Consider the following 27681-nt stretch of genomic DNA (forward strand, 5'->3'; position numbering starts at 1 on the left):
CGCTGCGGGGAGGGCGCGGTCTCCTGTCCTCGCCGGGCTGCGGGGTTGGGTTTTTCCACACTGGGCTTTGTTCCCCACTTTCTCCTCTCCCGTGAACATTTGACAAGCTCCTGGAACGTAACTAATGACTCTCACTGCATCGTCAAAGCGGGCGACGGGGAAGGATGGGGAAGGGTGGACTCCGGCTGGCGTCTTTTTCTAAGATCCCGGGAGCTGTCAGCCGCAGGGCGTTTCAGCCTCCGAAGCAAGCAGCATCCAGAGAGCGGCCTGATGGAGGTCCTCAAGACCCTTATATTTTTCCTGGTTCAAGAAACGGTAGCGAGTGTTCCCTTGAATCTTCCTAAATTTATTTACCCTGTTGACTTGCAGAAATGAAGCTTGATTTTTGTAATGCCATCATAATAATATTAACAAGTCTTCTAATGGGAATTTTTACTTAAAGTATTCAGGGTGGGATTCAGGGTGAAACAGGCCAAATGCAAGTTAGCAGTGAAATGCTACGGTTTCATTTTGCCCGTTAAACATCCGAATCACAAGACACTTGGAAAAAGGATGAAAAGAACATCGGAGCAGGTGTTTTTAAGACGGGTTCCTGTCCTAGCTCTACGATTAAGAAGCTGAGGGACTTTGAGCAAGTCCCTTCACCTCTCTGAGCCTCTTCCATGTAAAAGGGAACGTTTGGGTAAATGATTTCTAAACCTCTGCTCTCCCCAAATTCTCGAATCAGGGAACTGAAGGCATGAGAGTGCTCTGTTCAACGCCATCATGACGAACCCGATGGTGACAGAGCAAGTGGCTTTACCCTGGTGAGGAGGAAAGATTTTTCCGGGCTTAGTAAATCTAATTTAAAAAACAATAAACGTGATTTCCTTTATCTACTCTCTTTAGTCTAACCAAATAAATATGCACTGCCACTTTTAATTTTTGTAGATTACTGTAAATTTGTAGGCAATGCGTTGTGTTTGATTTGCTGAGGGTGGAGTGATGAGATCAGCAGGTAAAGGGAGAAGCAAATGGCCCCCCAGGGCTGGGGGCAGTGGCCAGATGTGGGCAATATGGCTCTGGGGAGGAAGCCCCAGCAAGAGGTAACCAGAGAGCGTATACACTGAGGGAAGAGATGACTGGGTACTAATGGGTTTATTTGAATAATAAATACTAAACAGTAGAAGGAATGAGAGAACCAGAAAACCAGTGCAATGCAAACCCTAACATAACAGATTCAGACAGGGACTCAGCCACAGTAACAACACTTTGAGTGAGCCCTGACCAGTGTGGCTTAGTTGGATGGGCATTGTCCAGGTTCCCAGTTCAATTCCCAGTCAGGGCACCATGCTTGGGTTGCAGGTTCCCGCTCCAGCACACAGGAGAAGCAACCGGTTGATGTTTCCTTTCTCATATCAGTGTCTCTCTCGTTTTTTCTCCCTCTTTCCTTCACTCTAAAAATAAATAAATAAAATATTTTTTAAAATTTGAGTGTAAGGGTGGTGTAGAACAGGGTTTTCACATTATTTCAAAGTATCTCACCATAGATTATCTAGGAAATGTGTCCTTACAGTGAAGAGATGAGCAAGTTGTGTATTGCTTTAGCCTAGTGGTCAGGCTTACCAGTACCTAGAATGAGTGTCCTGCTGGGATGCAAGAAGAAAGTCAGAACTTCACCTATGGTGTGTTCCTGCCAGGAAGACTGGAGGAGGGGGAAGTATTGTAGATTAAAATACTCAAGTGATGTAACAACCAATTGGGGTGTGTGAACTTTTAACCTAGGTCAGAAAAAAATAGCTATAAAAGGTGATGTGGACACCATTGGGGAAAGTTGAATATGAATTGAATGTTAGACTAATATTATGGAATTACTTTTAATTTTCTTAGGTGCAGTAGTGGTACTGTGGTTATGTAGGGCGCTGTCCTTATTCTTTTGCGATGTGGGTATTGGAGGCAAAGTGTCATGACATCTGCAACTTTCAGCTGGTTCAGGAAATAAGTATAGGAGTAGGGGAGCAAGTGCAGAAATATAGCAAAGTGATGACATTTGGTGAATCAAAGACTGGTATACGGGTGCTTATTGTATTCTTTTACTTTTTTGTAGATTGAAATTTTTTAAGTTAAAAAATTGGGAGATAGCAATAAAATAAATAAGTAAACAAAGAGAAAGCAATGTAGAGGACTGGGTGGTTGGTGACAAACAACTGCAGTGAATCTGTGGGGAACTCACAGCTGGGTCAGGGAAAGTTCCCTTTTTTGGTTCATTTTGGCAACTATGAATCACTTTCTTAGGACACCCATCTCCTCATGCTAACCTCGAAGTACTAATAATTCCTAAACCTTGGAAATTCTAGCCCCACCCAAGAACCATCTTGAAAGCACTGTCCCTTTCCTCTCTGTATTCAAGGTCTGTGTAAATGCAGAAGGAAGTTCCAGGTGGTGGTTCTTTTTATTTTGAGTTAGGGAAGTGTTGGAAAAAGAACAGGGTCCAGCTTTTTGACAGAACAGAAGATATAGGGTTTCCTCTCATTTCCTTCATTTGTAAATCACATACAACCAAATGTTTCCTTATAGAGTATAAGTGGTTCAAAACGGCGGATTGCAGCCATGTGTAAAAGAGACTTCCTATTTCCAGACCAAGAAAACAGAAATAACTCTTAATAATGTTATATAGAACCTTTTGCCATAAGGATATTTTTGCTATATCTGAAATATATATGTATTTATATATATATATATATATATATATATATATATATATATATATATATATAATACTGCTTTTATGTGTTGTTCTCCTATTTTGACATCAAGACTACCCCATCTAGCCCCTGGCTGCTGTTGCTCAGTGGATTGAGTGTCGGCCTGCGAACCAAGGGTCGCTGGTTGGATTCCCAGTCAGGGCACATGACTAGGTTGCACGTCAGGTCCCCAGTTGGGGGCGCAAGTGAGAGGCAACCACACAGTGATGTTTCTCTCCCTCTCTTTCTCAAACTTCCTCCTCTCTCTAAAACTAAATAAATAAACAAAACAACAAATAAATAAATAATTAAAAAAAAAAAAGACTACCCCATCTCTTTTATGTATGTTGCCAGTATTCTGGATTCCTCTAGTGACAGCTGAATAGAGAGGGAATGAGAAGGTAAGCTCTAGGACTGTGGATAACACGGGTCCATGGAGCAGAGTACAAGGCTAGCCGTGCCAAACCTGAACATAAGGAGTAAGAAGCAAATCTGAGGCACCAGCCCTAAGGCAAAAAACAGGAGGCCGCTCATCAGAGTGGTTGGAGAGGTCTAGGGTCTAGTGAGCTGGGCTGCAGTTCAGCCAGTATATGCAAGGACAACCATCTCTGTTGCGTATTGCTGACAGACATTCTGTCTGGGCAGTGCCCATTCCATACCAGTTACTAAATATTTTATGTATCACCTTGGTAAGCATTTGTGAGTCACAATACCTCTAAGTTATAACAAAGCATTGGTCAAAATCTGGGATACAGATGCCAGAAAAAGAGGCAAGATAGAAGGGTCAAAAACTACATAAGCAGGCAGAAGCCAGGAGGGTACATGAGTCAAAAGATAAAAAGTAGGCAACCCATAGTGCCAGTCAGGAAGTGAAAAGCTCATAACTTCTTAAAGGCAAGGTGAGAAGAGATCACTACCACCAATAGGCAGTTAAAAACTAAAAAGACACATACCCCAGTGGAAGGCGAGGAGGTAGACAGAAACAGAGATTCCTGGGAAAACAGAATACGGCCAAAGGGAAAAGGCAGCAACAGGAAGTAGAACCTGACAAGAGAATTAGAAACCAGGGGTCAGTCTAGGCAGAGAGTAAGACTTCCATTCTAAGGAGCTTCTGCCCCAGCCAGGAAGTTTCTTGGCTACTTCTTGCCCAGCTGGAAACCAGTCTCATACTTTAGACAGCATATGTATGGTGGCTTGCTACACCTGGCAACACTGACTCATGGCTCTTACAGGATGCTGCTTCTCTATATTGAACAGATCATGACAGAGATAACAGGGGGAACAAATACCCCAAATAGGAGATTATCCCCAGACCAAGGACAAACAAGAAATGGCTTTGACTGAGGGTTTGCATGTGCTAGGCACTGAACCCAGTATGCACATTATCACATTTAGCATCACCACCACCTTCTGAGATCAGTGCTGTTTTTTTGCCCGTTTTACAGAGGAAGGAAAGAGGCTTGGAGAGGTGGTCACCCACTCATGGATCTGGAACCATTAGACTCAGGGCTGGTTGACTTCAGGGTTCATACTTTTCATCTTCTGTGTTCTGAACCTGGAGGGTCACTAGTGGGCACATAGTTTTAAAGGACACTCTTTTCAAACGCAGTTTGCGCTATGCCAACTTTTGCGTTGTAAGATTGGCAAGTTAAGAACAAATAGTCTCAGATACAGACTCTTCATTCTGGTAAGATCTGTTCCTCACTCCCTTTGGCTTGTTCCCTCCAATTGCCTTGTCACTTTTTTTTTTTTTTGCCTGAAAGTCCTCCTTATTCTAACCTATTCTCTGTCCTTTATCTTCTGCAAGAATTTTCTATAATATGACAAAAGCCATTTGGTTGTTTAAAAAAAGATTTGACTATACCATCTTCAAATAACCAGATTCCAAAATCCAGGCTATGTGTTGTGAACACATCTTTGTATTTACCCACAGGTAGAAAGGAATTAAATATAGAAGATCAAGTTTTATTGGAGGATATGTTGCTATGCTGATTTTATTCTTTATTTGTTTTAGAAAATGTAGATTTTGCTCTAATACAAGTTGGCTCTTGTAAAAATTATTATGAAATATTGAAGATATGTGATAAAGAATAACAACTTCTCACTCACTGACTACCCCCAGTTGGGACTGAATTATCACCGGTACAGCTGAAGCCGGAGTCCCCCTTTTCCAATCCAACCCCTCTCCTCTCCCCTCCCAGTGTGCTCGCTCCTCTCTGTGGTATCTTTCCTTAATAGGTATATACTCTGAAGCAGTTGGTAGGCTGTTTTGTCCATTTAAAAAACTTCACTAGGTTTTTACAAGTTTTTGTTTACTCTTTTGTAAAACTTACTCTCAGGTTTTGATAGGGCTGCTTGTTTCAGCTTTGGTTTTAAGTCCTTGTGTATAGGCAGGGCCAAAGTCTGGGCGCTTCGTGTTGTATCTGCTTTTCCTTTTTCATACCACAGTTGCACAAAGAAGGTAATGGAAAGAGAAGCAAAGAAAGCCACACTCCTTGATTTCCTTCTCAGGGCTTATAGCTTTGGGTAATATAAAGAGTTCTTTGAGGGCCTAAGTCATCCTTCCTTCAGCTCAGGTCCCTACTCTGGCTTTCCACGTTTCTGACTGGCTGGGTGTGTGTGCCCACCTGGACTCCTGAAGCCTTACTTGGCCTCGCTATATTCCAGTGTGCACATTAGTATCCTGTTGCCTGTTGAGCGCTTGCCATGGGACAGACACTCTTCCGGAGGTGAGGCTGTGCTTTGCAAACTTTCCACTGTGGCATCACTAACAGGAGAAGAGGACAAATGTAAACCCTTCTGGGCCTGGGCGGGGCTAAAGCAGGCCAGCCATGAGCCAGAAATCTGTGACTTGATTTTAAAAGCTACATGAATGCTGCATTCTTCTCCATAGTGTATCTGTATTTGTTACGAACAAAATAATAACTAGCTTCTCCCCAAATCTTCGACTCAAAGTTGTACTCCAGGAGGATGCACCTTTTATTATTTTCTCCTCTGGCTTTGAGATTCCCCTTGTACATTGACACAACACATGCAATTTGTTTAACCAGGTAATTACATAGTATTAACATGTTATTGTAACTACTTAGTTAATGCCTCTCTTACTGCTGAACCATGAGCTCAGTTGAAGCACAGGATATCTTCTGTTTTGTTTATTTTGATTGCCCCAGTAGTGTTTGGAAAACATGGGCTTTCAATAGATACTTGTTGAATGAGTATACAAACCTGAGCTAGAGGAGGAATATAAAGAATTTCCACATTGTCCCTGTCCTCTGAGAGTTTGTGGTGTAGTTGGAGAGAGAACCATATATGTCGTCGTCGGCGGCGGCAGCCATCCGTCTCGAGAGACGATGGTGTAGCTTCTTAAGAGTCTATCTGCACCGCCGAGAATGGTTGTGCAGTCCGACTCGGGAGTGACACGGTATCTGTCTCCTCCCGTGTTGAATCGACATCTTGCGATGACACTGGAGTGTCCTCTCCAGTGAAGCTGAAGCTACAGAGCCTGGGCAGGGTGATATGGAGGGTCTGCTGTTGCCCATGCAGCAGACCCCCCCCTCTCTTCGCAGCTGAAGGGTCCAAGGGAAAGACGGAGTCAATACAGCTTGGCTTCAGGTGCGCCGCAGGAGTTGCCGGTGTTGACTACAACGTCAAACCGCCTTAGGGACTCTGGCTCCAGATTTTCTGTCGGGGTTTACTCCCCTAGCCTTTCCCCTGAAGAGGTATGCTGCAAGGCAGCGGAGGTTTTTTGGAGTCAGAGTTTTCCTTCTCTGATGTGCCCTGACTGGAAGATCGAACCAGCGACACTTAGCTCGCAGGCTGACGCTCAATCCACTGAGCCAAACCAGCCAGGGGTGACCATATATGTAACATACATGAAAAGATAATGGGAGAGCAAGGGATGAACAGCAAATTGTTAACATAGGCCATTCAAATTGAGGGGGCAGAGCAACTTTTATGGGCTTAAGTAGCCTCAGATAATTCCATGACAGAGAGCAGAGGCAGTGGATATAGTAGGATGAGCTCTGGACCAGTGGGTCATTTCACTTCTCTGAGCTCATTTCCTTCATCTGACATTTGTTGCATAATATTTGTTGGATTCCTACTCTAGTTGAAGACCTATGCTGAGAGCCAGGATTATAACAGTGAATAAGATTGCTACAGTCCTCACCTTCACAGAGATTAGCAAGGAAGACAAAGATAAAATACGCAATTGCAATAAAGTCAAGGAAAGCTCTGATCAAGGGGTGTGCCATGGGGAGGGGGAGTGAGTCAGACTTTGTCTGGGATTCCTAAGGAGGCCTCTCTGCGGACTTGGAGCTTACGTTGAGGCTGGAAGATGAGTAGGACAGCAGTGCAACGAAGGAGGAGGGTCAGTAAGAGTGCTATGAGCAGAGGGAACAACATAAGGCATGATCCAGGAATTGGAAGGGGTCCAGGAGGCTGGAGCCAGGAGGAGATGGGGGTGGGGGGAATGCAGCGCAGGATGAGGCTGGTGAGGATGACAGAGGCCAGACAGTGAATATGAACTGTCCTCAAGGCAATGGGAAGCCGCTGGAGAATTTTAAGTAACTAGAACAGAGTTGTTTAAAAAGGTCACTTTGGTCATTTGTGTGGCGAATGGATTGAAGGGGTGAGGGGTGGAGTGGTGCAGCAGAGTGAAGTAGGTGGATTCTTAACAGATTTAGGTAAAGATAGGATTTGGCGACTGATGGCTAAAGAGGAGACAGGAAGAGAAGGTGTCAAGAATTGCTCCCTGAGCCCTGGCCAGGTTGGTTAAAGCGACATCCTGATACACCAAGGTTGCGGGTTCGATCCCCAGTCAGGGCACATATAAGAAGCAACTAATGAATACATAAATAAGTGGAACAACATATTGATGTTTCTCTCCCTGCCCCTCTAAAGTAAATAAATAAAAATTTGACAGAGAGAGATACTGGTCCCCTAGTTTCTGGGCCAGCTTAATTTTAGAGGAGGAGAAGCCGTTTGGAAGGAGAGGTGATGAGAGTACTTCTGACACCCGAGGAGCCTGAGGCAGCCAAGTAGAGATGTTGGTTCAGCAAATGGAAATATATAAATCTAGTCCAGAACAAAGATACAGATTTGGGGATCTTTGGGGTACGGATAAAAATTAAAAGTTTGGAGGAGATGAATTCCCCCAGGGAAAATGTGTAGTGTGAGAAAAGTTCTAAGACAGAACCATGCAGCCTGCCAATATTTAAGGCAGGGGAAGAGGAACTGTCAAAACAGATCAAGACAGAGAGAGAAGTAGGAGAAAAACCATCTTTGTTGCTGAACTGGATGATCTTTAAGGTCTCAGTCAGCTCCCACAGTCTGTGGTCATCACGGAGCTGGAATCTGAGCCAGGTCTCAAAAGCAGAGCACCTGGCTTATCCATTAGAAAAAAGAAGGGAATTCCAAGTAATATTACTATATCAGCCAAGGTCCCAATAAGAAACAGAGGACACACACAAACTGAATAATTGGAAGGAGTTTTAATAAAGAGGCTATTTACAAAGATGTAGGGAGGGTCTAAGGAATGCACTAAGGCAGAAATCTGTCCCTAGCCACAGAGAGACCCTTCAGCACCCCCAAGGACTGAAGTCAACAAGGAAGGTGCAGCTGTGTAGAGAAGGCTGCCTGATAGGAGATGCAGCTGCTGGATCCACCTCCCTCTCCTTTCCCCCTGCTCTCCAGTTTCCTGCTAGGGCCTCCTATTGGCGGAACAGAAGCCGTAGAGCAAGGGAGCCCACTGATGCAGTGTAAACTCATCATCTTCCTGGGGCACAGAGCAGGGTGGGGAGTGGATGTGAAGAGGCAAACAAGATATCCGGAACAATTACGTGGGAAAATGGAAGTATGTGGATAAGAGAATATATTCATTTCCTACTGCCGCTGTCACAGATTTGGTGGCTCAAAACAATACAAATTTATTATCTTACAGTTTTGGGAGTTAGAAGTCCAAAGCAGATTTCACTGGGCTAAAATCAATGCATTCCCTTTAGAAGCCTCTAGGGTAGAATCCACCTTGCCTTTTCCAGCTTCTTGAGCCCACACACATTTCTTGGCTCTCAGCCCATCCCTCCATCTTCAGAGCAATTGCATCACTCTTAACCTCTGCTTCTGTGGTCACATCTTTCTCTGACTCTTCTTTTTCCCTTTTTTCTCTTTTAAGAGCCCCTGTGATTAATTCGACCCACCCAGATAATCCAGGATAACTTCCCTATTTAAAAATCTTTGACTTAATTACACTGGTCCCTTTGCCAGGTGAAGTACATTCCCAGGTTCTGGAGATTGCATGTGGACATCTTTAGGGGGGCATTATTCTGCCTACCACATAGAGCGAATAAACCATTTTGACTAGATTGGAGGGCTGCCTACGAAAGGAACGAAAAAAGAAAATAGGAAGTGCAGATCAAAGCCCACATTACGGTAGCTTTGGTTGCTGGACTCTCTGAATTTTATTCTGTAGACAGTAGGGAGCCATTGGAAGCCCTTCACCAGCGTAGTGGCTTGTTAGCCGTGTTAAGAAAGATGATCTTACCATAGTGATCTGGGTGGCTTAGAGGGAAGAACAGAAACCTTTCAGGATGCAATTAGAGTAGTTCAGGCCCAGAGGAACAAAAGTCTAAAACCAGAGTGACAGGAAGGGATGATGTGGAAAGTACTGTGCAGTAAGATTCTACAAGAGGTGCTAACCAACTGGACCTGGAATGAAAGGGAGGAATCTGAGCTTTGGAAGTGACTGACTGGTGGATTAATGGTATGATCTTAGAAAATCAAGAGAGCAAATCTGTTTCAGGGGAAGGTGAGGAGTCGGATATAGTGGTAGAATCCTGGAAGAGAAATCCAAATAGAATCTTACCAACTCTGAGATACTATTGATTATAAACACATATTTTATGTACTACTAAGAAAAAATTAAAATATGATACATGCTTTCTTACATATATAATTTTTACTTTATTGAAAGAGCTGTTTCAGAATTACACACAGATGTTTGATGTCTTTTAATTGACATATAACAAACTGCACATATTTAAAGTATATACATTTTGATAAGTTTTGACCTATGCATGCACCTGTGAAGCTGTGACCGCAATCAAGGTAATGAACATATATGCACAACCCCCAAGTTTCTTCATGCTCCTTTGTAATCCCTCCCTCTGTCTCTCCCTACCTCTCTTTGATCCCTATACAGCTACTGATTTACTTTCTGTCAAAAGATCAGTTTACATTTTCTAGAATTTTAGATCAGTGGAATTACACCATGTACATTCTTTTTGGTCTGACTTCTTTCATTCAGTATAATTATTTTTAGGTTCATCCATGTCATCGTGTATATCAAGAGCTCATTTGTTTTTATTTCTGAGTAGTTTCCATTATGTGGACATACCACAATTTGTTTACCCATCTACCTACTAATGATTATTCAGGTTGTTTACAGTTTTTGGCTATTACAAATAAAGCTGCTATAAATATACATATATTTTTAAAATAACATTCCTATGCATACATAAAAAGGAAAAATGCAAGTGAAATGAATTGTTTGATATTCTTAAACTTCTTTATGTTTAGATTCCAACTTTTTGAATTACTTTTTGATTCATAGTCATCAGTGTCTGACGTTTTTAAGATTTTATTTATTTATTTTTAGAGAGAGGGAAAGGGAGGGAGAAGGAGACGGAGAGAAACATCAGTGTGTGGTTGCCTCTCACACGCCACCAGCTGGGGACCTGGCCTGCAACTCAGGCATGTGCCCTGACTGGGAATTGAAACAGTGACCCTTTGGTTCACAGGCTAGTGCTCAATCCACTGAACCACATCAGCCAGGACTGGCTTTTTTTGGCACAGTACCTCCTCTATGCCATCAAGAATGGTAATTTTATAAAAGTCATTGATACTGGCTCTTAAACAATTCTGTAATTATAGGGAGCTGGCTTAATCTGGACCTTCCTTTGGAAGTGTTTCTAAGTACACCTGAGTTGTCACCTCTCCCACTCCCTAGATTTTAAAATAGTCCCTGAGATTTTTTTCCAAATCCCTGACACCTGTTTTGCTAGTTTTGAAGCTGGTGCTTTTGATATTTATGCATATTTAGGCAGTGACAGGTACATCTTGACTGCTGCTGCATCAGTGGTTATTGTAGGACCATCAGTTATAAGACACATCTCAATTTCAGGTTGTTCACTGTGGGAAACTGCATCTTAAAATCCCTTAGGTAGCGTAGTTCAACCAATTCATTCGTTTGATGGCTAAGAGCCTGAAAGACTGACAGGATCCTTGACCAGAGTTACAGTGAATTGGCGGTAGCTGGACCAGAACAAAGTATATAAGATCCAGTTGGATACCTGAAGAATCTTGAAGCACCAATTCAAAAGAACTTATGCACCCCTGTGTTCATAGCAGCCCTGTTTACAATAGCTAAGTGCTGGAAACAACCTAAGTGCCCATCTGTAGATGAGTGGATCAAAAAACTGTGGTACATTTACACAATGGAATACTATGTAGCAGAAAGAAAGAAGGAACTCCTGCCATTTGCAACAACATGGATGGAACTAGGGAGAATTATGCTTAGTGAAATAAGCCAGGCAAAGAAAGAAAAATACCATATGATATCACCTAATACAGGAAACTAAAGAACAACACAAACAAAGGAACTAAATAGAACAAAGAGCAGAATAGCTGTCAATAGGGGGGAGGGGAGAGAAAGAGAAGGGGGATAAGTAAGGGAAGGATTTAGTCAAAGAACCTGTATAAATGACTCATGGACATGGACAACGGGGAGGGATATGATTGCGGGAGAGGGGGTGGGTTGGGTGGGGGAGAGAAATTGGAGGAAAAGGGGAAAACTGTAATTGAAAAACCAAAAATAAAAAGAAAAAAGAAAAAAAGATCCAGTTGGTTTCTCTGACTTTAGAGGGTTGGGTTTTCTTTTGTTTTTACTGGAATATAGCAATTGAAACTAAAAGAAGGTGGGCTGATGAAAAGGAGAGTTGCGTTGTATAAGGAAATGACACATAAATAGAAAACCACAAACTTGAATATGGTGAGCAGTTGAATTAATGAGGAGAAATGAACAACAGTCTTTTCCTGCCACCCATCTTTCATCCTTTTTGTTTGAATTACCTTATTAAAAAAAGAGCTTTTCAGATCATTTCTCTATTTTAAAAATTTGTAGTGGCTCCTTATCTCCCAACAGAATATAGCCCAGGTTCCCTGACAAGGCATGTAGTGAAGGCCCTTCACAGATGTCTTTCTTGTCTTTGGTTCTTTCCTCTCCCCTCTAGAAACGCCAAGCATTCACCACCACATCATGTACTCTCTTACCTTTGTGCCTCTGTTTATGCTGTTTCTTCTTCCACACAATCACCTTTCCCCACTCATGGCTACCTTATGACCTCTTCCTTTAAATCTCAAACTCAACCTCTTTTTCATAGTGTCGCCTCAAACCCTAGACCCCCTTATCCAATAATCATTTCCTCGTGTGTTTTAAACCTACTTTATACATAATTTATGTTATAACACTTACCAAGTGGTATTATCCAGCTTGTGTGTCTCACTGAGCTGTGATCTCCTTGTCCATCTTTGCATTCTTATTTTCTAGAACTCTGCCTGGGAGTTAGTGGGTATACAGCAAATATCAATTGCCTTGAAAGATCTGACTGATACTAATATCTCCTAAGGAGAAACAGAATCAGTTGAGCACATTGTTATTTCCTGAATGCAGTATTATCTTTCTAGGGAATACCTGTAAAATCCTCTGCAAAAAATGAAGGAATTGGGTGAAAATTTCATTGTGAGTGGAAGTTTAGGGGTGAGTGGTATAGAAAAAGGGTATTGAAAGGAGAATGGACTACGGATGTAAAGAATTAAGCAGGATGGCCCAGGAAACAAAAAGGAAATGAGACTAAAAAGAGAATGGGAGAGGAGGAAAGAAGAAAAGAGGAGAGGACGACCCCGCAGCCAGGATTTTAGAATCTTAGCTTAGTTGAATGGCAGAGGAGTTACTGGACAATGCTTTCTCACATGGACGTTCCAAACCCTCTTTCCTGAATGAACCCCATTTTGTATTCTTCACATCACTGTCTCTGAAAAGACACAAGTGTGCTTCTCACAGCTGCCTTACAATTAGTGCATTGTTCCTCCCTGTTTTCTGTGGAAAGCTGGAAGAGGCAGAGTAGTATGGTGGAAAAGCACTCACTACCCGGGAATCAGAAGGCCTGGCACATCCCAGTTCTGAAGCCTCAAGCAAGGTACTTAGCTACCCTTCATCTCAGAATCTTTATCTGGAAAATGGGTTATTGATGTCTGTCCAGGATTTCTTTCCAGATTGCTGTAAAGATCTAGTAAGTAAAATAACATATACGAGAACACTTTGTAAGTGGTCAGCTTGCAAATGAAGGTAATATTACATTTTTTGTTGAATTAATCATCCAATAGAGAGACTCCCACTGGCCTGTCTACTGTTAATAAGTCCTGTTTTACAGAAAAGAGGTAACGGTGTTTCTTTCTTAGTAGGAGTATTCTGAAGTCTCAGGAAGCTGGCCCGTTTAAATGTTCATGGCGCATGAGAAAGGCATATAAGAAACCATGGCACTCCCTTTTCAAAAAGAGTTGGAGAAATATAAGAACATTGATGAAGATGAGCTTCTTGGCAAACTCTCAGAAGAGGAACTGAAACACTTGGAAAATGTTCTTGATGACCTAGATCCCGAGGTTAGTGACCTGGAACTGAAACAGCGTGGCTAGTGATAGTCTGAAATAAATGACATGGTATGGTCCTTAAACAAAGCGTAGAAATCCCTTTGCTTCACATGCAAATTCTGTGTTCTTCCCTGATTGGTTCTGAGTCACTTATTTTTTACAAATTTATGGAGAACCTCAGTAACCACATCTTTAACAGGACATGGCAAATGTATTTCTCAAAAAACGGTTTAATGTAAATAGGGAAAAACCGATTCCATTGGTCGACAAAAGACTAGTCTGACTTGGGGGGAAATAAAGGAAAGAGAGAAAAGGAGCAGATCTTACCAAATTTCTTCTATGAGTCACACATTCTGCTGGGCACAAGAGCCCCTTAGGTAAATTGTACTATCGCCATTTCATAAACAAGGGGACAAACTAGGAGAAGTAACTTACCTAAGATTCTATACTAGTAAATATGAGGGATTTTATTTAAACCAGATCTTTAACCCCAATGGCAGATCTTTTTTCTATCTCATTTCTTTAAAATGTGTAAATAACTTGAAATCTTTAGTGATCCAACAACAATAGGTAGATTAGAAAAACCATAACCATAATATCAAGTACATTTAGGTGGAGCTTCTAATATTTTTATGAGCTTTTAAAAAGCTAAGTATTGGATTGGCTAAAAAGTTTGTTTAGTTTTTTCCATAAAATGAAAGACACGTTTTTCATTTTCACCAATAACTTTATTGATTTGGATATTTTGAGTATGTCAGCTATCTCCCACTATTGTCTTCTAGTGGGTAGAGGCCAGGGGTGCTGCTAAACATCTTTCAATGCATAAGACAGCCTCACAGCAAAGAATTATTTGGCTAAAATATCAGCACCAAGAAACTTCGCAAACCACTTTTGACATGTTCGATCAGTCAGAGCACCTTCTCCATATACTGCATAATCTTTTTTTCCATTTCAGTTGTGTTTTTATCTTTTTTGAAACAATAAAGCATACTACGCTGAAAATGTTGCATATCTTCTTCCATCTTCAGTATTAAAATGGCTGCACAAAAATTCATCAGTTTTGATAAGGTTTTTTTTAAGTGCATGCTTGTATGACAGCTGTCACAACACAATCTAACAAAATTTTTTCAAATGAAGTTAAAGAAAACTAAGCACTACTAGAGCTATCATATGGAAAAAATGTAATGGACTTTTTGGCCAACCCAATAATTTATTGTAGTGTTTGTTTAGCAAGCACTTTCTTCAGCCCTGCTAGTATTATCTTTAACTTAGAATCAGAGGCACCCAAAGTAATGATTTTACTGTAAATAAAAATGGTACTAAAAATTATTTCTATGGTATTCTCTTATGCCCAGGTATTTACTTTTAACAATATAATTATTCTATTCGTTTTATTTATTTATTTATTTATTTATTTATTTATTTATTTATTTATTTTTAAGTCCTCACCCAAGGACGTGCTTATTGATCTTAGACCGAAGAGAAGGGATGGAGAGCGAGGGAGAGAGACACTTATGTGAGAGAGAAACATCAATTGGTTGCCTCTTGTATGTCCCCTCACCAGGGACCAAGCCTGCAGCTTAGGCATGTGCCCTGGCTAGGGATTGAACCTGTGACCTTATGGTTCACAGGATGATGCTCTAACCAACTGAATCACACTGGCAAGGGCTGTTTGTATGTTTTCCACTTAAGGAAGGGATCTCTAAGCTTAATCAAGCAGTTATCAACATCTACCATCATCACTTAAGTGCTTGGATGTTTCCCTAGGAGAGGGGTTAGAAATAAGAGTGTAGCCATATTGGCTCTTTTGTAGAATCTCCATATGCCTGCCTTGGGTGCAGTTCTGGCCAAACCTAAGTGGTATCTGTGAAGCTGTGAAGAGTGGCTGGCCTTTTGCCATCACATCTTAGAAGGCAGCTGCAGAAGACCCAGAGGCTGCTTCAGTCTTCTGTGTTTTGCCCGCATTTGTGGGGAGCCCTCATCTCAGCACAGGATATGAGAACAAGTGGGGCATCAGATATGCCAGAGAACCCCACCCTCAGCTCACATCCACATTGCCGCACCTCTGTACCGGTATCCTCCATACTTCCCCCATATACAGCAGGGGGGCAGGGTGGTAACAAAGTATCATTTGGGCAGACACCTCCGTTCTTGCTCACACCTCTGTCTTACCAGAGTGCCATGCTACCAGCTGGATTCCGACAGAAAGACCAGACCCAGAAAGCAGCCACTGGCCCGTTTGACCGTGAGCATCTCCTCATGTATCTGGAGAAGGAGGCTTTGGAACAGAAAGACAGGGAAGACTTTGTGCCCTTCACTGGAGAAAAGAAAGGTAAGGATCACAGGCGGCACATCTTGGGGCAAAGGTACTCGTAATGTATTGTCATGAGAGATCAGTGAGGGAACTGACCTGGGAATGGGAAACAAGCCCATAAACTGGATCAGTATTAAAAAGAATGAAGGCTGATGGATACATGTCAATGTAGACATTTGTTCAGACCCATAGAATGTACACTACCAAGAGTACACTCTAATGTAAACTGTAAGCTTGGAATGATAATGATGTCAGGGTAGGTTCATTGATTGCAACAAATGGACCACTCTGCTGTGGGATATTGATGGAAAAGGAGGTTGTCAGTGTGGGGCCAGGGAGTATATGGGAACTCTCAGTACTCTCCTCTCTGAACCTAAAAACTGCTCCCAGCCCTGGCCACGTGGCTTAGTTGGTTGGAGCATCATTTCATACACCAAAAGGTTGCAGGTTCGATCCCCAGTCTGAGTGCATATGGGAGGCAACTGATCCATGTTTCTCTTCCACATCAGTCTCTCTCTTGCTCTCTCTCAAATCAAAAAACATATGTTAGGGTGAGGATTAAAAAATAATAATGATAATATAAAATTTTAAAACTGCTCCCCCAAATAAACTTTATTAACTAAATAAAAAGAATTATGGAGTCTAATTAAATGAATAAGCAATGAGTACCATCACATTCTAAGCAGAATGTGATGGTACTCAAATTAGTTCTGTTAAAAACAAAAACAAAAAAAACTTAACTTTCAAAGAACAAGTTTTGGAAGTCTGAAGTAGCATTGTTCCTGAAAGAGGATCCCATAAGCCTGAGTGGTTTATCTTAGCCCGGTGCTTTACCTGCTGCAGAAGTCAACTCGTGTCTAGGCATTGGCTCTGTTCCTCTAGATGCTGCCATTGGAGTTCAGTGCAGTTCATCATTCATTCATCCTGCACTTACCTCCTCTGTGCAGAGCCGAGTGCCAGGGGCTGTGACCACAGTGAGAAACACCCTGACCTGGGAAGGCTCTGAGGAGAAGTTCGGAGCTCTCTCCGTGCCAGGAGTGAGCTCAGAATCAAGATAGGAGAACCTTCCTCCTTAGCTCTCTACCCTGAGCCCCTTTGAAGGAAGAAGTGAATACCAGTCACCTGTCCAGATTTTTCAACTATAGACTTGGGCCCACAGGTATTAATGAAATCACTGATAACCTCATGGCAACCACAGTGTTTTTAAAACACAAATTGGATCATGTCACTTTCCTGCATAAAGCTCAAAATCCTTACTGTGGGCCTCACAGTCCTGGGAGAGTTCGCCCTGCCCACCTCTTGAGTACCTTCCCTCACATTCCTCAGCCCCAGTATCTTCATTCAGTTCCCCAAACCTGCCAAGTTGTTTTACCATCTTGGGTCCTCTTGTGGACTCTTCCCTCTGACCTACATCCCCATTTTTCACATTCTAAGTCTCATCATAAACATGACCTCTAGCTTTCCCTGATCTGTCTCAAACAGACCCCTTCTTTCTGCCTTGAGACTCATATATTACTTTCATGGCACTGTGACAGTGTTTCCCCTTTTATTCGTTTTGGGTTTTGTGTGTTTTCCACATTAGATTGAGATCCCCGCAGTGAGGCTGTGTCTCTCTCACATCCTGGCACAGAAACTGACGCAGGGGAGGGGGAGGCGCTCGATAAACATGGATTCGAATGAGTGCCATCTCCGAGCCTCTGCATCACGGCCGTGGGGGTGGGAACACAGCTCCCCCGCCAGCATGAGTCACAGCAATGCTGCCTCCTCATACATAGCATCTGGGCTCCCTCTGAACCATGTGTATTTGATGGATCACACACCATTGATAATGTCACTTTATTAAGAAAATAAAGTTGAACAGTGACAAACTGGGCAAATAAGCAAGGATTACTGCAGAAATATGGAGCTCTTCCTGTGGCAGTGTAGTTGCTATGGGGCTAATTTAATTGCAAAAGAAAAAATAAATTATAATGTCAAAATTCCAATAAAATGCCACTTAATATCTAATATTAGGGTAGTGACAGAATAATAAGAGGAAAGTTGTTGTCTTCCATTCTTGGAGTAGAGGTCTGAGGACCAGCTATGGTAAATGCTCTCTCGATCCAGGTTAATCAACAGATGGGTCACAGGAGCAGTCTGAGTAATAAATGGGGATACAAAGGGGTGTACAGCTATACATAGCTTAGGAAAAGCAACACAACTGAGCACAATGAGCAGAGAACAAGTTTTCCAAACAGAGCAGAGGGCTCGGGCTGAGGAGTCTGCAGGGCCCCAGGAGGCACCTGCGGATGCTCTAGAAGCAGTGGGAGGCTATCATGAGGGTCGCGGGAGAGGGGCTTCACAACCTCGGCTCTGAATGCCCTGGGCCCCAGGCCCTCAGTTCCCAGCTATAGTTAATCTCCACTGCAACTTTATTCACTGAGAACTTGTTGTTCGGTCGGACCCCAGAGAACGGATGTGCAGCAGCAGTTGTCCTGAATACTGAGTGAGAGCTGTGGGCTGCCTGTGCAACTTGTGTTTAGAGTAATCTTAAATAGTACCAGGAGTTAGGAACTTAGAAATACTATTTTGACTCTGGACCCAAGATCATCTGAGCCAAGACATAAAATGTTTCAGGCTACAGAGACTATGATTTTTTTTTTTTCCCTTTTCTATCCTCTGGCCATTCCCCTATTTTGTTTCCCAGTGTGTTTTCTTTCCTTCTTGGAAATATGGCAGCTTATATGATGGTCAAAGGTGGAGACCTATGGCCAGGATACCCTAGCCTGACCACAGAAGAGGGGCCTCTTGGGGTGCCCAGTTCCACCTGACCTCTGTTTCCTTATCCAACAATTTGAAGACCTGGTGAAACATCAGGAAATATGCAGCCCCTTTAACCATGCGTGCGTCCTGGAGAGTTTTCATGAGGGAGAGGTACCAGCTTTGAGTTTGATCCTTTCCTCTCCCATGAGGGTAGGGAAGGCCAGACTAGCCAAAGAGACCTGGAAGGAACTTGGGCCCCATTTGGCTGAAGCTGGAGCCAGCTGTCTGTTCTACCCAAGGTGACAAAGAGGAGAAGAATTGGAGGGCTGAGTCTTTAGGGAATTCTAAAGATCAAAATGAAGAAGACCAATTTCAGAGATCATGCCAAGAAGCAAGAGAGAAACCAAGAGTCCAAGCCAGGAGGAACTGGAAAGAGTATGAGCAGGTGGTCCTTGCTATGGTGGTCCTGGAGTGTCTTGGCTTCACCTTTATAAGCCCGTGTGGGATGTGGGTGTGCTGGCCTGGCTGGAAGTTAGGATCAGAAAATGTGCCATCCTCCCAGCAATGTGATTATTAGTTCAGAGGTTTGGGCAAGGTTGGGTGAGGGTGTTGTAGATATCAGCATATTCAGAAGTGAGTAGGGACAAAAGAAATGCAGTCCAACTGGCAGCATGAAGTGGGAGGTGGTAGCAGAGGATGCATTCATGGGGCGCGCAGAGTGCCTCCTGCTCAGACCTCCACATTCTGAATATGACAGCCCTGATATTCTTTTTTTAAATCAGGCTTACTTTGGTATGCTCTGGAGAGGTGGCTGTGTCCCCAGGTCACTGCCTGGTCAAGTGATCCTAGCTATAGCATCCTACTGGTCTACAGTCTCAGTGGGTAAGAGGAAAACTCTGGGTGATCGCCAGTTTGCCCCTCAGGAATCCCCAGGGCCATTTGGATGAATCTGGCCTGAATATTTACAGGGTCCAAGACAAGAACACAAATAGAAGCTCATGTGCCTTTTTTTTTTCACAATTATTTAAAAGTTAACAAACTATTAAAATATGTTCTATCCTCATACAAATATGTCTAGGCCAGTACTCTTGGACTTCCAAGAGTTCCACACAGGGATGTCTGACCTTCCCTGCTAGGACCTCAGGCACGTATGGTTGACACCTCAGCCTGCATATCCAAGCTTCATTCATACTTGCCCATAAACAGCCTCCCTGTGGCCTGAGGGTGTACATCCCAGCAGTGTGACCGGCTTTCAGGAGGGTGGGCTTGGAGAAGGGATTCATGCAGGCCCTGCAAGCTGGCTCAGGGCTCTTTAGGCAAAGAATTCCACTGTCTGGTCCCTTGGGTGTGGTCTAGCAGGCAGATTCTATTCGAGATGGGAATGTCCCTTTGTCCCATGACTCTTCCCTGGGTAGGGCAGAAGCAGTATGTGTGTGTGTGGTGGGGGGAATTGCTGCAGCCAAAGGAGACCAGAGTTGGGTCCTCTAAAGTATGGAGTCCATGGCAGGGCCCCCCTTGCTCAGGTCTAATGGCAGTGCTGCTAATGGATGGGAGGGAGGGAGGGAGGGAGGAGCCATTTCTCTCTGTGTTTAAGGACTGTAGACTCCTTGGCTCTTGGTGTTGCAGAATGCAGGATTCCTCCTCTGACCTTTCTTCCTTCTAATTGTGGGTTACTGATATTGATATTGGCATCATCCCAGCAATTAAGGACTCCCAGTTGGATGTGCAGTGGCTTAATGACTCAGATTTTCATGGCCAGGCTGCGCATTCTCTGGTAGGTCCACTTACCTTAAAATAAGGCAACAGCACACAATGGTTTTTGTTTTTCTTCTGATTTAAAGGGAGAGTCTTTATCCCCAAAGAAAAGCCGGTAGAAACTCGTAAAGAAGAAAAAGTGACCCTTGATCCAGAACTGGAAGAAGCTTTGGCCAGTGCCTCTGACACCGAACTCTACGATCTCGCAGGTTAGTCCTCAGCTCGGGGTCACTTTTCTGTTTGGCTCGGTGACCTTCAGGCTGGCACCCATGGCAGTTACCTTTAAGCTTCTTCATAGCTACTGATTTTATTGTAATACCTGGTTGACTTCAGCCTTTATGTAGTTGTAAGACTTGCTACAGGTGACTTAACCTCTCTGAGCAAACATTCTGCTGTATTTCAGCTGTAAACTGCCCCAATATAATACCCACCCTGCCAAACTCAAGAGTTTCTGTGAGAAATCCAAGAGCACAAAGATGAAGGAGTGCTGAGACCTTACACAATAAAATAACAGCCCTGCCCTGGCTGGTGTTGCCCAGGGGTTTGAGTGCTGGCCTGTGAACTGAAAGGTCACTGGTTCAATTCTCAGTCACGGCACATTCCTGGGTTGCAGACCAGGTCCCCGGATGGAGGTTTGTGAGAGGCAACTGATCGATGTATCTCTCGCATATTGATGTTTCTCTCCCTCTCTTTCCCTTCCTTCACTTCTCTCTAAAAATAAATAAATAAAATATTTAAAATAACAGCCCTTATGTTCTCTAAAGAGCTTTCACACTTGGCACTTTATCATCACAAAATTTCCATGAAGTTCTTGCTCTTCCCCAGTTGCTGTTCCATTTTGATCCCCACTAAGAGGTGTGTTAAACCTAATTATGGAACAGGAGTAATTTACTGTTATGTTCACTCAGTATAGTAAGTCCACTTTGAGCCCAATCTGCTTACTTTTTTCTAGTTTCCTAACAATAGGAACAATATAATAATGATTAGTATTATTATTTGAATTGATTAAACATGCACACAGAAAAAGCCCAAAAAGTACAAAAGAATATGTAATGAACGTCTCTCACCCTAATTACATAAACCCCCTCCCATTTCTTCTATATCCGTCAAGAAAGAGTCCATACATATACTACCAGCATTTTTGTGTATTAATGGGATGCACATTTTTCCAAATGGGATGAAAATGTGGATTGTTAGGGTCATTAGGTCATCACAAGAGAGAAGTACTTTAAAAAGCATTCTGCGGCTTTAGCAAGAATTCTCACATTTTTATTCCATTGGAAAACATATTATTATAATCTCTTTCCTCCCAGTAGAACCAACTATGCCTTATCCTAATAGCATGCAAACCATTCCAGCTACATTTTCATTCCTTCTGTGATATAAGTGGTCTATTAAATTCACACATTTGAACCCCTCTCAGAAGTCCCTGCAGCCATTGAGGCACCTGTGCCACACATTAGGAAGGTACTTAACAGTGACCAGTCTGCTTAGCCCTGTGGTTGTTGTGGAGGGATCACGCTATATGCTTCCTGTTCCTTCTGAGAGTCGCCTCTGGTCTGTACTGGAATTGCCCAAAGGGAGAATGCAGGGCTGGGGTTTCATTCCCAGGAAATGCCTAAGAAGGAAGAAAGATAAACCACCATGGGGGCGGGGGCGGTGGGGGGGCGGGTAATCCCAAAGGAAATGGGTTTTGTTCACTTTACTTGGCCTCCCTTCCTCAGCAAGTGCTTCCTCAGCACGCAGGAGGAAGCCCATGAGGGTGGGGGTAGCATCTTCTCTAGGGGGGCTGTCTCTGGAAGAGGAAGAGCAGGCCTTGAGTGGATGGGCTGCCAGCCTTTGAAGGAGTATCAGCACCTGCTGTGTTACTGCAGCAGACCCAGAGCAGAAAGACAGATGATGGTTCATGGAGGGAGCAGCAGCTGACCTCTAAGACAGCAGCTCCCCAGTGGTGGTATTACAGTGTGGTCACCACCCACACCAGTCTAGTTTTCAGCTCTGCTGGTCTGGAGATCTGATCTTGTCAGTGAACATAGCAGCAGTTAGATGGGGGCCAGGCAGTAAGGATTCATCCACTAGCTGGGTTCACAGGAAACAGATAAAACAAAAATTCAAACTTGGCAGTGGGAGCCAAATCATAATTAGAAGTTATTAGTGAGTATGGGGCCAAAGCAAGATATGTTTTTGGATGGTCTCAGTGGCCTGTGCTTGTGAAATAGGACATCTTCTCCCCCAGACCATGCCAGGAACACAGTGACAAATTCTTATTTACTTACTAGAATTTGTAAAGCACGTAGAACAGTGCCTGACACATAGGAAGTCATTTAATCTTTGTAGTAAAGTATAATTATCGTCCTAATTTATAGGTGGGAAAACTGAGGCTCAGAGGTGTTTAGCAACTTCTCAAGTCACACAGGTAGCACATGACAGGATTCAAACTTCGGCTGATTGCTCCTGGGTGCCCCTCTTTATCCCTAGACTTGCTGGCTCTAAACATTTGCTCTTCCTTGTGGTGTGTTGGCTGCCTCCCTCCTTCTAATGTGTAGATTACATGGTGCCACCTGTTAACAAATGATCTATTTAGGGATCTTTCGCCAGGTGGCAACCTGTAATTTTATTAGCAAAGGGAAAGCTGGGTGCACAGTTGCAGCTTCAGCCCTGGTGTGCATTCTCGAGACCCAGTGCTGTTTCTCGCATACTGTGCTGCCTCCTGGTGCAAGTTCCGTGCAATACAGGAGACTCAGAATCTCAGCATGCTTATCAAACCTTCTGTTGCTGGCATCTTTTATTTCCCACCTTAGGGTGCTCTAGATGGAGAAAGGACAACTTCTTTTGTTGAGGCTTACATTGAAAGAGATTTATGATCCTTCTGCTCTTTGCCTCTGAAAAAATACATGCCATCATCTATATGATGTTAGATCTCAAAATATTCTTAGACTAAGTCCTGCCCTCACATTTTATAGGTGAGAAAGCAAATTTTCAGTAATTTGGGGCTGTAATTGGACCACTGTCCCGCAGATCTTAAATGGTGTCACAGGTATAGATGTAGAAAGACCTGTGAAGATTTCCAGTGATCTTGGAAAGAAAGGTTTCATATATACATACATACATATGTGTGTGTGTGTGTGTATATATATTCATATATATACACACACTTAATATATATTCTTCATACACACACACACACATATATGTATGTGTATGTGTATATATATGAGGTCTGTCCACAAAAAGTCCAGCCATTGATAATGTAACAAGAACGGTTTGCACGATATTGACGTAACCTGGCAGCCACGGATAGTAGACTGGAATGCACATGTGAACAATGACTGACTTCACTGTACTAGTCAGTAGGGGCAGTAGATGCCATTGAGTGAGCATGTGTACTCTGTGGCCTTCGCATTCAAAATGACTGAGCAAGTAGAGTAATGAATCTGCATCAGATTCTGCGTTAAGCACGAACGCTCGTCCATGGAAACTATTCGTATGGTTCAGAAGGCCGCAGCTATGGGCAACTGGTGATTGGCAGCTTCATCACAGCAATGCAGCCGCTCATGCATCACCCAGGTGACTCAGCCCCACTACAGCCCAGATTTGGCGCCCTGCTACTCTCTGGCTTTTCCCAAAACTAAAATGACCTTTAAAAAGGGAGGAGATGTCAGACTGTCAATGAAATTCAGGAAAATACAACCGGGCAGCTGATGGTGATTGGGAGAACCATGTGAGGTTCCAAGGTGCCTACTTTGAAGGGGACTGAGGCCGTCATTGTACAATGTTTCTTGTATCTTCAATAAATGTCTCTATTTTTCATAGTATATGGCTGGATACTTTCTGGACAGACCTCTTATATACAAAGAATAATTATTTGTGTCATAAAGATAAGTCTCTGGATCTCCATTACCTTGCATAGTGTGCATATATATTGTCAGATCATGTACACCTGGACTTTGGTAATCAACCTGGCCCTGGACTTAGCCATTCCCAAAAGATATGTTGATGGACTGAAACTTTCCCAGAGGAAATGCTAATGAACTTAGCCCGATATGTTAACTAGACTGGTGTGGGAGGGAGAAAGCAATGAATATAAATAACCTACTGAATATGTCAGTAAGCAAACTCCTCCTTATCGAAAGGTGTATAAAAAAGGTTCCTGCAGAAGTGTTGGTGGCAATTCCTATGGGCCCATGAGGAGGACCAGGAATCACCCTCCCCTATTCCCTTGCTTCTACGGGCCCACGAGGAGGACCAGGAGGACCGGGAGCTACCCCCCACCCCCTCCGGCCGCCGTTTCCCTTGCTCCTACGGGCCGGGCTGTTGAGTCAGTCCGGGGAATTGCCTTTCCCCTTAACCCCCTACCACCTTCCTTTGTTCCTTCAATAAACCAGTTATCTGTTCCCACAGCAGTCTCTGGGCGATTTCTCAGAGCAGGGCTACCCTGACATATATAAGCTTATTTAACACTATACACGTACCACGTACAAGGGAATGGGGTCTGGAGAGTTATCTTTTACGATACCAAGAATTATTCTTCAGGGAGCAAATTAATAATATGGTATCCTAACATGCTTTCCCAAACTTAATGTTTATTCACTGATTTTCTTTGCTTTCAGCTGTTCTTGGAGTACACAATTTGCTTAATAATCCAAAGTTTGATGAAGAAACAGCCAACTCTAAAGGTGGCAAAGGACCTGTGAGAAGTAAGTTAATGTGGAATCTGTGGCTCTGTGACACTTGGGAGCCTCTAAGGCCTGCTGGGAGGAGAGAGGCCTGTTGACTGGGCCTCCTATTGAATCCACACGTCTGTTTTACAGGCTTTGAAGGTGGCTTTTGTCAGTTCACCAAGGATCACTGGGCTTGGGGCAGTCAGACCAGAAGAGAGTAGTTGATAATGGGAGCTCTGTCTGGCAGTGTAACTAGTAACAATTAGTTGTTTTATTCAAAACAAACTCTCGGTCCCTTCAGTCAAAAGATAAAATTGCTGATAGAAAGGTTGCATAGTCAGCACAGACTGCAAACTGAGTTTCATGTTCCTAAAGATGTTTTAATCAACTGTAGTATCTTAGATAAGTTCCCTTCTTTATTTGCTGTCTTTTTGTCTCCATAATGGATGCTTGTCATTAGAATTTGAATACCCACTTCCCTCAGGGAACATGAAAGACACATTGGCATGGATACACTGGCAGCAGAAAGTGCCAGACCACTGTCTTATAGTCAGTTTCCTGAAGAAGTATTGGTTCATTAGATGCTCCCACCTACTCAGCAGTCATTTCAAATGCAACTGTGTGTCAGGGGTCTTCTAGGCTTAAGTACAAAGATAAAAGGTGGTCACAGCCCAAGGGAACTTACCTACCTGTAGTAGGGATAGACCAACAATCAGTTAATTTTGATATCATGTGATCCAGTTGCTGTGAAAATTCACTGAAGATCACAGCTTATCTGAGATTAATAATGTTTTATTCTCTTTGATGGAAACTTGGGAGATGCTTTCTAGTCTGAGCAGCATATTTATAAATCATCATTTATACTGGGTACTTTACCCAGACAATGACCAATATTTCTTTTATTTATTTCTGGTTTCTTATGCATACAAGTGGACAATGTTCATCTTGTTAATTTCAACATCAGAGGGTAACATTCTGACAACATGTTTTCTATTAAAAGTCTGGTGCATAACCTTGGCTTTTACACATACACATATATATCATTAACTTTTTTAAAGATTTTGTTTATTTTTTAGAGACGTGGGGAGGGAGGGAGAAATAAAAAAGATGGAAACATGGATGTGCAAGAGATACATCAATTGGTTGCCTCTTGCACACTCCCAACTGAAGACCTGGCTTGCAACCCAGGCATGTGCCCTGACTGGGAATCTAACTGGTGACCTTTTGATTTGCGGGTTGATGTCCACCCCACTGAACCATACCAATCGAGGCAATATCATTAACTTTAAAAAAAAAAGTTTATTTTTACCCTGGTTGGGTGGCTCAGGTGGTTAGAGCATCATTCCATACACCAAAAGGTTTCAGGTTTGATCCCCAGTCAGGGTGAGTACAAGAGGCAACCAATCAATGTTTCTCTCTTTCTCCCTCTCCCCCCCACCCCCCGCTTTCTTTCCCTTTAAAATTAATAAACACATGCTCAGGTGAGGATTTTTTTTTTAAACGTCATTTTTTAGGGCAGTTTTAGGTTTACAACAAAATTGAGAGGAAATCATAGGAATATTTTATATATACCCCTGCCCCACTCTTGCACATGGATAGCTTCCCCCATTATCAACATCCTGCAACAGAGTCGTACATTTGTTACAATTGATGAACCTACATTGACACATCATTATCACCCAAAGTCTATAGTTTACGTTAGGGTTCATTCTTGATAGTGTACATTGTGTGGTTTGGGACAAATGTATAATGATACGTGTCCTCCATTATAGTATCATAGTTGTACTGCCCTAAAATTCCTCTGTGCTCTTCCTCTTCATCTCCCTCCCCTCTGACCCTTGGCAACCACTCATCTTTTTCTGTCTCCATAGTTTTGCCTTTCCCATAGGTCGTGTAGTTAGAGTAATGCAGTATGTAGCCTGTTCATACTGGCTTCTTTCACTTACTACTATGTGTTTACCCAGGCTGTGTATACCCTCCTCTTGTAGTTGAGCCTTGATTGCTGTTGGCATGTCCAAGATCAGCCACTGCCTGTGTTCCATCCAGGGTCACACAGCATAAGCTACAAAGTGATCTGCAGGCAGCTGCTACTTGAGCTGGGCTAGGAGGTGCCCAGGAGAGGGCAAGCTGTGAACCAAGCCTGGCTGCTGCTAGTGATAGGCTGGGAGTAACTTACCCAGAAGTACAGGGCTGAGTGAAGCCAGACGCTGTTTGAGAGAATTTAGGAAGATCTGAAGTATGAGCCAAGACGAGCCATTCATAAGGAAAAGCCACTGGAAACTGTGGATTAGTCTGCAAATTGGATAGGGCAGGGCCTCAGAAAATCAGCAGGGTGGGGCAAATAGTGTAAGTCACATTATTGGAGTCTCAGATATGGTGACCATGTGCCAGCTCTGTGGTTCTGTTTGGGGAGGGCTCAGAAAAGGAACAATGGCCTCTGCCAGCACTTTGGCCTGGGACAAGCCACCCCTCCAGCTCTCGCCCTGATGCCACACAGTTCCGTTTTTTCCCATGTTTCTTTTTTTTATTTTAAACTTTTTTAAAAGTGTATTTTATTGATTATGTTGTTATAGTAGTTCCAATTATTTTCCCCTTTGCTCCCCTCTACCCAGTACCCCCTTCCCTCCAGCAGTCCCATCCCCCTTAGTTCATGTCCCTGGGTCATGCATATAAGTTCTTTGGCTTCACCCTTTCCTATATTATTCTTAACTTCCCCCTGTCTATTTTGTACCAATTATGCTTCTTAATCCTGCACCATTTCCCCATCTCTTCCCCTTCCCCC

At 43.0% G+C, this 27681-nt stretch overlaps 1 protein-coding gene across 2 annotated transcripts in view; it reads left to right on the plus strand.

Moving 5' to 3' along the window:
- The window catches only part of TMOD2 (tropomodulin 2), a 48506-nt gene that overhangs the window by 390 nt on the left and 20435 nt on the right, over nucleotides 1-27681 (plus strand). The window contains exons 2-5 of one of the 2 annotated variants that reach the window (XM_090271999.1): nucleotides 13239-13439; nucleotides 15603-15759; nucleotides 20325-20447; nucleotides 24849-24935. In XM_090271999.1, the coding sequence (XP_090128125.1) occupies nucleotides 13314-13439; nucleotides 15603-15759; nucleotides 20325-20447; nucleotides 24849-24935 (493 nt within the window). In that variant the 5' untranslated portion in view covers nucleotides 13239-13313. The remainder of the gene's footprint in view (nucleotides 1-13238; nucleotides 13440-15602; nucleotides 15760-20324; nucleotides 20448-24848; nucleotides 24936-27681) is intronic. The other variant, XM_090272000.1, reaches the window with a different exon arrangement.

Source organism: Furipterus horrens, unplaced genomic scaffold, assembly GCF_987537825.1.
Source record: "Furipterus horrens unplaced genomic scaffold, mFurHor1.1.pri manual_scaffold_3, whole genome shotgun sequence".
In the NCBI taxonomy this organism is placed as follows: Eukaryota; Metazoa; Chordata; class Mammalia; order Chiroptera; family Furipteridae; genus Furipterus; species Furipterus horrens.